At 45.6% G+C, this 13470-nt stretch overlaps 1 protein-coding gene across 1 annotated transcript in view; it reads left to right on the top strand.

The window, feature by feature from the left end:
• Positions 1-746: 746 nt before the first annotated feature.
• Positions 747-13470, top strand: part of LOC129856907 (FH1/FH2 domain-containing protein 3-like) — a 44331-nt gene continuing 31607 nt past the window's right edge. The window contains exon 1 of the mRNA XM_055924668.1: positions 747-1403. Coding sequence (XP_055780643.1) covers positions 1239-1403 — 165 coding nt within the window. The 5' untranslated portion in view covers positions 747-1238. The remainder of the gene's footprint in view (positions 1404-13470) is intronic.

The raw sequence follows: 13470 nt of genomic DNA, 5'->3' as shown, positions 1-13470 counted from the left end.
AGAATGGGAAAGGGGGAAACCTAGTCAGTTGTAAACTGAATGCCTTCAACTGAAATGTGTCTTCTGCATTTAACCCAACCCCTCTGAATCAGAGAGGTGTGGAGGGCTGCCTTAATCAACATCCACATCATCGGCACCCGGGGAACAGTGGGTTAACTGCCTTGCTCAGGGGCAGAAGGACATCTTTTTTTTACCTTGTCAGCTCTGGGATTCGATCCAGCGATCTTTCGGTTACTGGCCCAATGCTCCTACTGTTCACTCACCTGACTACCACTGAGTGGAATCATTTGTAATTAATACAACAAACTGTTGTAAACAGAATACAACAGAATACAAACTGTTGTATTCGGGCATGTGACAAATACAATGTGATTTTGATTTGATTTGAACATGGCAACACAAAAGCAGAACAAATCATCATCGTTATTAATATAATTATAGCTATAGGTAACATATTATCATGTTCCTTTATCCTTATTATCCTTATTATCCTCTATCCTTATTAATATAATTATAGCTATAGGTAACATATTATCATTTTCCTTTAATCAATTCATACAACAACAATCTTCCAAAGTTTCAGTATCTGTCAGTAAGCTACTGTACTGTCCCCACAGGCTACAGGCAACAATGCATTGTATTTCAAGCCTCTCTTCACACGGCCACAGGAGGTCACCAACACGCATATAATGTGAAGGGCCCGTCCTGCATCCCCCTGACAGCGCTGTCTGCTGCTACTGGCCGAGTTTGCGCTAGAGGAGGGAGTCCCAATCCCACTAACGTTACCGTCAGACGCCACAAGTCTAGCAGTACCGTCCTCAGCGCAGTCTGCTTCAGCACCTTGCCTGCCTGGCTGCCTGCAATGCCCTTGGATACTACCGTCCCTCTCATCGCTACACTATTTACATTATTCTGAACGAGAGAATAATAGCTGGAAAATACTTCAGGACAGGACGAGGGATACTGGATTTATATTACCGTGTGACGGCGTTCAGTATCTTTATTTCTGTGAGCCTGTATGGGGCGAATGGAGAAGAGGGTGCATCGATAATTGAGGGAGCAGAGCAGGACTTGCTGCCTGCTGCAGAAAACCTGACGGCTCGGTGGATTTGGATTTGTTGCTGGGACCAGCAGTCGGGCGCGGGGTTGCGCGTCATATCAAAGGATTTCTCCAGACGGAGCGCTTCTACTTTTTGAAACCTGAGTTCTAAAAAACCGTCTTGCATGGATACAACATCATGGCTACGTTTGTATGCAGGGTACAGTTCTTAGATGATACTGATCCATTCAACAGCACCAATTTTCCTGAGCCGACCAGACCGCCTCAGTACACTTTCAGGGAAGATATCCCCCTTATTAATCAGATTGCTGGAGTCCACAGGCTTCTCAAAGCCCCACACAAGGTATGTCAAGTGTTGTATGTCTTTATTAGTTCTGGCAACAGAATTTTTTGGTATGCTTTGCAATTTTTCTCTCCATAGAAATTGGAGAATGGAGCCAATTTGGGTTGTTTTGTCATCAGTATTGACGTCCTAGAACAGTGATGTCAATGGTAATGACATAATAATGCAATTGTAACTGTTGCAAATTCATATCCCTAACTCAAAATTGTTAGTCAACATGGTTATTTTACTGTGTTCACTTTCACATGTGAATTAGTTTTAGGCTTTGGCACCACTGAGTCACCAGTATGACAAAAGTTAATGATTATAATATTTTTTTCCTGAAATGGAGGACATATTGATCTATTTCAGGACCAAATGTAACCAATCATAACCAATCAAGAGTCCAGTCAAGTGTTAACAGGTTTCAGGATGGGTACTGTACTGTCCATCAGTGATTTGGGTCAGCCTACACAGGATATCCATGGCTATGACTCCCCACAATAGCAATGACTGCATGTAATCCACAGCTCAGTAGCATTAATACTTTCCTCTAATCAGGATGGAGAAACCATTAATGGGTGTAAAGTAAACATCCTCTTGATTGATGCTACCGGCCTGGGAGAACGAGACATCATTGGTTTGACAGTCAATTCAGACCATTTCCAAAATGTAAACAACCTATGAATACTGTGCCAGAGGGATAGTTTTAGGAGCGGTGTTAGTGTGGTATTCACTGGAGTCTAGTGGAGCGCTGCATGCATGGACAGCTGATGAGGACCATGCTGGAATGGATGGACAGACCTAGGCTGTGTTCCAAAGAGCACCCTCTTCCCTATATAGTGCACTGCTTTTGACAACGGCCCATAGGGTATTCAGCATTCCATAACTCAGAGGAACTAGGTCAAAAGAAGTGTACTACATACCTAGGGGATTGGCTTCCATTTGGGACACAACCTATAGATTGGACGGGTGTGAACTAGACTGCCATGCCATGGCCTTGGTCAGGGGGACAAGCAGCTGTGACCGTTAAATGGTATTCTCCCTAGGCAGATGGGTTGCCTTGCTTAGCCCACATTAACCATGTTCCTGTTGCCCTAGGTCTGTCATTTCTGAGACTAGATAAATGGTGACCACAACAGTAAACCTCTGTTTAGTTGACCTGATCTCCTCACCACAACTAGGGTTGCAAAGCTACCAGTAATTGACAAAAGTTATCGGAATCTTCTGTAAATGTGGTAATTAACAGAAAATCTATGGCAATCTTATGTAACCTTTGTAATTTATACTTGAATAACTTAACTAAATATATATGAATATATATATATAGTATTCATTTTTATATCTGTGGCCATATTGTCCCTGAGTTTCTAGTAAATATACCATATGGTTTAAATAAAAATGGTCTAATTAATTTAAAAAAGCATCTAATCAACAATGGCATTATTTTCAATTAACTCTGCAACTCTTCCAACTATTGACTTTTTTCACATCTGCCACCAGTTTGACGCCAAAACATTAACAACAAATACATGTTGAGGACATAGTAAAATAAATACAAGTGTGTAAAAACTAAAGCGGATATGTCCTGCTGAAACCCTCGTATTAAACACCAATGCTATTCACTAAGTTGTTAAACACCAATGCTATTCACTAAGTTGTTAAACACCAATGCTATTCACTAAGTTGTTAAACACCAATGCTATTCACTAAGTTGTTAAACACCAATGCTATTCACTAAGTTGTTAAACACCAATGCTATTCACTAAGTTGTTAAACACCAATGCTATTCACTAAGTTGTTAAACACCAATGCTATTCACTAAGTTGTTAAACACCAATGCTATTCACTAAGTTGTTAAACACCAATGCTATTCACTAAGTTGTTAAACACCAATGCTATTCACTAAGTTGTTAAACACCAATGCTATTCACTAAGTTGTTAAACACCAATGCTATTCACTAAGTTGTTAAACACCAATGCTATTCACTAAGTTGTTAAACACCAATGCTATTCACTAAGTTGTTAAACACCAATGCTATTCACTAAGTTGTTAAACACCAATGCTATTCACTAAGTTGTTAAACACCAATGCTATTCACTAAGTTGTTAAACACCAATGCTATTCACTAAGTTGTTAAACACCAATGCTATTCACTAAGTTGTTAAACACCAATGCTATTCACTAAGTTGTTAAACACCAATGCTATTCACTAAGTTGTTAAACACCAATGCTATTCACTAAGTTGTTAAACACCAATGCTATTCACTAAGTTGTTAAACACCAATGCTATTCACTAAGTTGTTAAACACCAATGCTATTCACTAAGTTGTTAAACACCAATGCTATTCACTAAGTTGAGGGTTTATATTTAGGAGAATGTTTTACAGCTTTGTCATTCTATTTTCTGTTTTAAAATCATCTTATTCAATCATTTCATATATTTTACTTGTAATAAGGTCGGAGAGAGGACCAGAGATAATTAGACACCTGAGATAACCTGAAGTGCCCAAAAGGGCCACTAGATGCCTTGTGACAGATTACATCAAATCTTTGAAAGATAGCAAAATTCTTGTAGTTTTCTGGTAAACCTAGAACATTTACCGTAATATACACTCCCTTTGCAACCTAACAATGACTCTATTACCGTAGAACAGGGATTCCCAACCAGGGGTACCGGGACCATAGGCCTACTGGTAAAATACACATGAGGGTGTACTTCAGGGGTTTTCCGGGCAGAGCTAAATTCAGTCGGTGGTACAGTAACCAAAAAAAGGTTGGGAACCACTGTCGTAGAGGACTGATGCAACAACCACACAATGGCTAATGTGCCCTTTGGTGTCTAACGGGGTCGCTGAGAAAGACAATATTATTGTGCGGTTTTAGTGAAAAGACAAACAAACAAAGAAAGAAAGAAAGAAATGTAACAGTTAACACTACACTATGTTTGACATCTTGTCATCTTGTGGTTCTTTGCACAACTTTGACTTACAACTCTGATTTCCCCGCTTCTATTTGGTCGTTTTAGACCACATCCAGTGATCTATTGTTCATACAGAATGGTATTTAGACACTGCTTGTAATTTTGATTAACCAGTCTTTGAAAGTCTATACACAGAATGTTTTCCCGTACCAATTCTCTCTTGTGACTCTGACATCATAGGTATAGCATCCTTGCCTTGTTTAATCATCTCTGTGTCAACTATGCTGAATCATTGGCTGGCTCTTTTGATTAGTAGACATTTTGACCTATCGTCCTCAACATAGCCCTCAAAGCTAACCTACTTTTCCATTCCAATGTCATTTCTCATCTTCACTGGATTTATCATTGTTTTTTGGCCAATCATGCCTCATGCCTGTCTTCCTTTATCTCCACTTATTTCAGGAGGCGATATGTTCCTAGATATTCACTGTTATGTCTGCTTCGGCCAACAGTTGGCCTAAACCCATACCATAGTATTGCCAGTTTGGACCAGATGAAAGAAAATGGGCTCTCCTTCTCAGTACCTTGTGGTTACAGGAGTTCAGCGTTCTTTTAGAAAATCCCTAACAGTGACAAATGATGTCAACCAGATGCTTAGCTATTCTTTGTCTCTGATGATCATTCAGAGGATCCCTCCCTCTCCAGTTGAGCTATAAACCTACTTCCCAGTCCTGGTGGATTTATCTGCATCTAAACACATTGTCAGAGGGCCTCTTCCTCTAACCATGACATTTAAACAGAGTGAAGAGGAGGAGAGGCCCATTGGGTTTGGAGACAGAGGAGTTGACTCTTATGTTGAGCGTTCATCTCAGCCCCAGTTGAAAAGTCACGCAGGTCCCTGATACAAAGTTCATTTGGGATCTTTCTTCATTCTGTCAGATCAATTGTCTTTTTCACTGGGTTTGAAAAGAGCTCGGTAGATAATACGTCACGGAACCCACAGGATACTGTGGAACACCACAAGAGCCTGGTTTTCATTCCAGAACCCATTCCACCCCACTCTGCTCTGACCAACAGGAGGGGAAGGGAACTCTCTCCCTGCTGCCTGCTCTGAGGCAAAGGGGAGAGAGGGAGGCTGACAAAAAGGCTGGCTGTACTTGTTTGGTTTCCACACTCGGTTGTCCTCCATCTCCTGCTGCACCAGCCTTAGTTTAAGCTGAAGGCAGTTTAGCAGAAGGCCTATGGGACCGCAGGGTGCCAACGAAAAGGCTCTGTGATGCCCTGCCTGTGAACTAACTGATGCACTAGCAGTTAGCTTCAACTGGCTAACCAGACAGCAGCAGCTGTAGTTGTCAATTAGAGCCCAGGCAGATACCAGAGGACTGTATCAAGGGGGAGACCTTATCCTTTATGTCTATGTTGAAACGTGAAAGTTTTCTCAGCTTTATGTTTAACATTTTCACATCCACCTGTGTTCAGTGAGTTATTGGTTGGTATTTACTACCATAGACACCAGTGAACACACATACAAACACATTAAGACAGAAATGCAAGTTCCCAGTTGCACAGTCATACCATTGACCGCCTGTGTCTCACAGGGTTGCCTCCCCACCCGCTACATCTGGGGATGACTGAGAGTGGGTGTACAGACTGGTATTAATAGCCCAGTGCTAACACATGGTACCAGGGGAGCCAGACAGGACAGCACACTAGCAGATGCTGCTGTTGTCCCAGACGTGCTCCTGTCAGTTCCAACCTGGCTGACTGGAGTCTCTCTGGGGAGGAGCAGTGCAGACGGCTGCTTAGAGATGATGATGCCACGGGGACCTGCCTGCCTGGTCTTTCTCATTGCTGACATTGACAATCAACTCAAATAGGCAACGCCCTGTGAGCATTCACACACAATCAGTATCATATTCAGTTTGTGTTGGATTTACAATCTCTTTGTGCACGAGCATTAATTGCGTTATTTTACTTACACTCAAAGTCTAACCTTCAAATAGCACTCAGCATCCTCTTTGTGTAGATACCACTGAACATACTTGATCAGAGTTAGATAGAACAGAACGTACGAGGCATGGCCTGACTCAGGATTTCATCGCATAATGTATTTTGCTTTTGGACGACTAGGCAGACTGTGAATAGACAGAGTGCATTCAGTATGCTAGGGCTGTGTCCCACAATCAGCCCAACACATCACCGGGGGCACACTGCCTGCCCTCCAGAACATCTACAGCACCTGGTGTCACAGTCAGGCCAAGAGGATCATGAAGGACCTCAGCCACCCGAGCTTTCGGCCTGTTCACCCCGCTACCATCTAGAATGCCGGAGGCAGTACAGGTGCATCAAAGCTGGGGCCGAGAGACTGAAAAACAGCTTCTATCTCCAGGCCACCAGACTGTTAAATAGTCACCACCAGCAGGCCTCCGCCCAGTACCCTGCCCTGAACTTAGTCACTGTTACTAGCTGGCCACCACCTGATACTCAACCCTGCACATTAGACACTATTGCCCTGTGTACATAGTCATTGAACACTGGTCACTTTAATAATGTTAACATACTGTTTTACACATTTCATATGTATATACTGTATTCTAGTCAAGGCTCATCCTATATAACTACTGCTGTACATACATTTTCTATTCATATACACACCATCATATACATATTTATTTTATATTCTGGATTCTGACATTGCTCTTTCTAATATTTCTGTATTTCTTAATTTCTTAATTTTTGGGATTTGTGTGTATTGTTGTGTATCATTAGATATTACTGCACTGTTGGAGCTAGGAACACAAACATTTCACTACACCTGCAATAGCATCTGCTAAATATGTGTATGTGACCAATCAAATGTGATTTGATTTGATATGGCACCATGTTCCCTATAGTGCACTACTTTGTACCAGAGCTCTCTTCAAAGGAAGTGCACTATAAAGGGAACAGGGTGCCATTTGGGATGCACCCTATGCCACAGTTCATCACAGATGTACTGCCCAATGAAAATGTTCACAACAGTGTACATACTGTGCAAACGCAGTAGTTCAAAGAAACATAGTTAAGTCACTTTTTTCTTTGTCACATCTTCCGATATTTTCCTGCCCCTCTAAAATACTCTGAGGGGTCAGGGTCAATTTATTTGGAATGCCAGAAAGCATCCGCTCTGACACACTTCAACGTTATGCGAGGGCAGAGAGGAATACAGGACAGTCAGTCGTTGAAAGATCTACACTCTTTAACAAATTCACTTTTTTGGGAAGATTGTCTTCCTGCTAATTATTCCAGAGAAATTCCAGAGGCTCATAATAACAAGTTCTGCTAAATGCTGTAAAATCTAGGTTTGTTCTGTGGGTGGACTGTATTACTCATTGTTATGTACAGTTGAGGTTTGGCCTGTCAGTCTCCAGGTTTCTCTATGTTTCGGAGCATAGAGTTCTATATTCACACAGAGCTCCTGTAGCTCCTTCTTCAGGCTCATCCTTGCATGCTCGACAGAAGATTACTGTTGTGGTCTCTCTCATGTGTATAGTGTATTTTAAAGAGCGTGTTAATTCCACTGTCTTGGGAAAGAGACCACAGACAACATATCCACCGTAGACAGAAATTAGGTTGGAACGCTGCCCAGACTTGATGTACTGTAGAGGCAGTGCCATCAAAATGTTCACTGGTTCCAACTGAAACCCTCAAGTAAAGGGCACACAACAGTTTCCAATTGTTCGTTCCCCCCACAAATAAATAGTGTTAAACATTTTTTACATGCAGCGCTGATAAGTGAGTTATTTATAAATCCCAAAACTTGGGGTATTTTTTCCCCTTGTCAGCCTCTACGCCCGCAACAACGCAGCTGCAGGAAGAAATTGAGGGTGAGATTGCATTTTGAATTGGAGAATTGTATGTTCTTTATTTTTAGCTGTCACTGCCTAACTGCCTGCCTCTCTGGCCGATGGACCACAGTGCGGTGGTAGGGAGAGGACAGGCCTCAGTGTGAGACTGTGAGCAGGATTGGTGGTTACTTCTCTGGACTCTGGGACCACAGGGCCTTGTTGCTCGGGTTCAAATCCTGGGCTGGGCAGGGGACAACACATCTCCTGCCACTGCCGTTAATCTATGAGCACTGTTCATGGATTAAGGGCCATTTCTGTGTGTCACGGTCGTGTGGCGGATTGATGGACCAAAACGCAGCTTTTGGAAAGTAAGCCATCTTCTTTTATTTTTAAAGATGACGAAAAATAAACACGACACAAAACACTTTAACAAAACGAACAAAAACAACAAACGACCGTGAAGCTAAATAACGTTGTGCACTTACACACACACAGGCTACAAACGTTCTGACATAGACAATTACTCACAACCAATGAGAGCCTATGGCTACCCTAAATAAGGCTCCCAATCAGAGACAACCGAAATCAGCTGTCTCTAATTGGGAACTCATTCAGGTAACCATAGACTCTCCTAGACAACTAACCATACATAGACAACACTAGACACATGTACTCCACACAAACCCATATCCTATACCCAACAACCCCTTTACCATAAAAACACCCAAAACCAACAAAACACAAACATTCCCCATGTCACACCCTGACCTAACTAAAATAATAAAGAAAACAAAGAATACTAAGGCCAGGGCGTGACATAACCCCCCCCTTGAGGCGCGAACTCCGGGCGCACCATTACACAGTCTAGGGGAGGGTCTGGGTGGGCTTCCATCCACGGTGGCGGCTCCGGCTCTGGTTGTGGTCCCCACGTCACCACAGTACCTAACCACCTCCTAGGCTTCCTCCAAACGACCCCCCTCCACATTAACCCCATTGCATGAAGGGGCAGTTCCGGACTAAGGGGCAGTACCAGGGTCAGGGGCAGTACCAGGGTCAGGGGCAGTACCAGGGTCAGGGGCAGCACCAGGGTAAGGGGCAGCACCAGGGTAAGGGGCAGCACCAGGATAAGGGGCAGCACCAGGATAAGGGGCAGCACCAGGATAAGGGGCAGCACCAGGATAAGGGGCAGCTCCGGACTGAGGAATGGCAGCTCCGGACTGAGGAATGGCAGCTCCGGACTGAGGAATGGCAGCTCCGGACTGAGGAATGGCAGCTCCGGACTGAGGGACTGCAGCTCCGGACTGAGGGACGGCCCATGGCTGGCTGACAGATCTGGCTGCTCATGGCTGGCTAACGGATCTGGCTGCTCATGGCTGGCTGACGGATCTGGCTGCTCATGGCTGGCTGACGGATCTGGCTGCTCATGGCTAGCTGACGGATCTGGCTGCTCATGGCTAGCTGACGGATCTGGCTGCTCATGGCTAGCTGACGGATCTGGCTGCTCATGGCTAGCTGACGGATCTGGCTGCTCATGGCTAGCTGACGGATCTGGCTGCTCATGGCTAGCTGACGGATCTGGCTGCTCATGGCTGGCTGACGGATCTGGCTGCTCATGGCTCTCTGACGGCTCTGGCTGCTCATGGCTCACTGACGGCTCTGGCTGCTCATGGCTCACTGACGGCTCTGGCTGCTCATGGCTCTCTGACGGCTCTGGCTGCTCATGGCTCTCTGACGGCTCTGGCTGCTCATGGCTCGCTGGCGGCTCTGGCTGCTCATGGCTCTCTGACGGCTCTGGCTGCTCATGGCTCTCTGACGGCTCTCTACGCTCATGGCAGGCTAAAGGCTCTAGCGGCTCCTGTCTGGCTGACGGCTCTGTAGGCTCATTGCAGACGGATGGCTCAGATGGCGCTGGGGAGACGGATGGCTCAGATGGCGCTGGGGAGACGGATGGCTCAGATGGCGCTGGGGAGACGGATGGCTCAGATGGCGCTGGGGAGACGGATGGCTCAGATGGCGCTTGGCAGACGGGCAGTTCAGTCATCGCTGTGCAGACGGCAGACTCCTGCCGGCTGAGGCGCACTGTAGGCCTGGTGCGTGGTGCCGGGACTGGTGGCACCGGGCTGGGGACACGCATCTCAGGGCTAGTGCGGGGAGCAGCAACAGGACGCACAGGACTCTGGGGACACACAGGAGGCTTGGTGCGTGGTTTAGGCACTGGTGGTAAAGGGCTGGAGACACGCACCATATGGCTAGTGCGTGGAGGAGGCACTGGTGGTACTGGGTTGGGGCGGGGAGGTGGCGCCGGAAATACCGGACCGTGCAGGCGTACTGGCTCCCTTGAACGCCGAGCCTGCCCAACCTTACCTGGTTGTATGCTCCCCGTCGCCTGACCAGTGCGGGGAGGTGGAATAACCCGCACCGGCCTATGTAGGCGAACCGGGGACACCATGCGTAAGGCTGGTGCCCTGTACGCCGGCCCGAGGAGACGCACTGGTGACCAGATGCGTTGGGCCGGCTTCATGACATACGGCTCAACGCTCAGTCTAGCCCGGCCGATACGTGGAGCTGAAATGTACCGAACCGGGCTATGCACGCGTACAGGAGACACCGTGCGCTCTACTGCGTAACACGGTGTCTGCCCGTACTCTCGCTCTCCACGGTAAGTACAGGGAGTAGGCGCAGGTTTCCTACCTGACTTCGCCACACTCCCTTTAAGGCCCCCCCCAAGAAATTTTTGGGTTGTACTCACGGGTTTCCAGCCTTGTCTCCGTGCTGCCTCCTCATATCGCCTCCTCTCGGCTTTAGCTGCCTCCAGCTCTTCACGAGGAAGGCGATATTCTCCCGGTTGAGCCCACGGCCCCTTACCATCCAGTATCTCCTCCCATGTCCATGAATCCTGTGTAGGTAGGTCCTGTTGCCGCTTTCCATGCCGCTTGGTCCTATAATGGTGAGTAATTCTGTCACGGTCGTGTGGCGGATTGATGGACCAAAACGCAGCTTTTGGAAAGTAAGCCATCTTCTTTTATTTTTAAAGATGACGAAAAATAAACACGACACGAAACACTTTAACAAAACGAACAAAAACAACAAACGACCGTGAAGCTAAATAACGTTGTGCACTTACACACACACAGGCTACAAACGTTCTGACATAGACAATTACTCACAACCAATGAGAGCCTATGGCTACCCTAAATAAGGCTCCCAATCAGAGACAACCGAAATCAGCTGTCTCTAATTGGGAACTCATTCAGGTAACCATAGACTCTCCTAGACAACTAACCATACATAGACAACACTAGACACATGTACTCCACACAAACCCATATCCTATACCCAACAACCCCTTTACCATAAAAACACCCAAAACCAACAAAACACAAACATTCCCCATGTCACACCCTGACCTAACTAAAATAATAAAGAAAACAAAGAATACTAAGGCCAGGGCGTGACACTGTGGATCACTAAGGCATTTCTGGCCTGGATACTAAGGCTGTGATCTGTAATCCATCGGGTGTGTGTGTTTGTTTGTTTGTTTCACTAGTGTGGCCTGTCTGCTCTGGCCTGACTTGCCGAGGTTTTGTGTCACAACCTCTGTGTAGAGAAATGCATTTCTTGGATTCTCACTAATTGCTGGTTACTGCTTTGACTTCTGCCCCATGTTTTTATCCATTTCAGCTCTTGGTACTGAGTATACTGTGTCAGAGTGTCTTATTAAGAGAAGAGGAACTCAATGTCTTTTCTGTAGTCTGTTCATTTTCTGTATTTCTATATTTCTGTATCAGTTGTATGAACAGAAGTGGACTCACAACGTCCTACACTAGACTGAAACAATCCCCTTGTACTGTATGTTGTTCTGTTATGTAATCCTGTCAGTCCAAGAGGATTTGTCTAGTGTCTCTTTATAGATGATAGACCCCTGGATAGATGATATTAGTAGTTTTAGTCCTTTCCATGTCCTGCTTAGTTTCATGTCACACCCATTCCATTCCATCCTATAGGTCTTCAAGGCATGCCTGCTCTTCATTGACCTAAATATAGTAGGCCTAACTTTGGCCTGTACAAAACACTGTATATCCTGTCAGTGCTGAATCTGTCCTGTAATCTGCTGAAACTGTCTCTCTCAGACTTACAGTAAGAGCATGTTAAAGAAAACGTATCCCAGGCCTTGAACTAGTCTGTTTTCCCAAGGGTAGCTCCTCACTGTGTCTGTCCACTCCTGCATAGAGCAGCCTTCTGTGCTGCCTGTCATATTTCAGGTAGAACTTCCAGAAGAATGTTTCCAATAATCCATGTTTGTTGTTGCTTTATATTGCTTTAAAGGAAAGAGACAGGCCAGTTTCCGTCAGTCAGGGTGTTATCCTCGCTGACCACATGTTTTGTTCCACTTCTCCATCTTGACACAGTCCTTGGGCACCGCAGTACAGCCAAAAACCAACACGAGTGGCTGAACAGATCAAAGCTGCTCCCCTCCATAATGTCTTTTCCAGTTAGCAACCTCCCTTTGCCCTTACTCCATTTTTAATTAAGTTACAGTAATTCAAGGGGAGGAAATGGAACCACATCAGAGCCGGGACAAATTACAATTGTAATTTCCAAAACAGTTAGTATTGGGATTTTCACATTGGTTATTTTTCTTCAGCGGGTAGTGGGTACCGCTCTCGATGCAGCTAGTTTGTGGCGCATATTTGACAAACTAGAACAATGATAGTTTTCTCTCTGCCTTGTGTTGTCTGTCTCTGTATAGGCCTACTACACCTGAAAACCAAACGCTGCAGGGTCAACAACAGGAGGAAAATGGATTCCTTCTCAAATGGTTTATTTACCCTCTGTAGCAGACTCAGACAGCCTAGACAGCCTAGAACAGCTCAGACTCAGACAACCTAGACAGTCTAGAGCAGCTCAGACTCAGACTCCCTAGACAGTCTAGAGCTGCTCAGACTCAGACTCCCTAGACAGTCTAGAGCAGCTCAGACTCCCTAGACAGTCTAGAACAGCTCAGACTCAGACTCCCTAGACAGCCTAGAGCAGCTCAGACTCAGACTCCCTAGACAGCCTAGAGCAGCTCAGACTCAGACTCCCTAGACAGCCTAGAGCAGCTCAGACTCAGACAGCCTAGACAGTCTAGAGCAGCTCAGACTCCCTAGACAGCCTAGAGCAGCTCAGACTCAGACTCCCTTGACAGTCTAGAGCATCTCAGACTCCCTAGACAGCCTAGAGCAGCTCAGACTCAGACTCCCTAGACAGTCTAGAGCAGCTCAGACTCCCTAGACAGCCTAGAGCAGCTCAGACTCCCTAGACAGCCTAGAGCAGCTCAGACTCAGACTCCCTAGA

This window comes from Salvelinus fontinalis, chromosome 6 (genome assembly GCF_029448725.1).
Source record: "Salvelinus fontinalis isolate EN_2023a chromosome 6, ASM2944872v1, whole genome shotgun sequence".
Taxonomy (NCBI): Eukaryota; Metazoa; Chordata; class Actinopteri; order Salmoniformes; family Salmonidae; genus Salvelinus; species Salvelinus fontinalis.
This window is presented reverse-complemented; position numbering and strand designations above follow the sequence as displayed.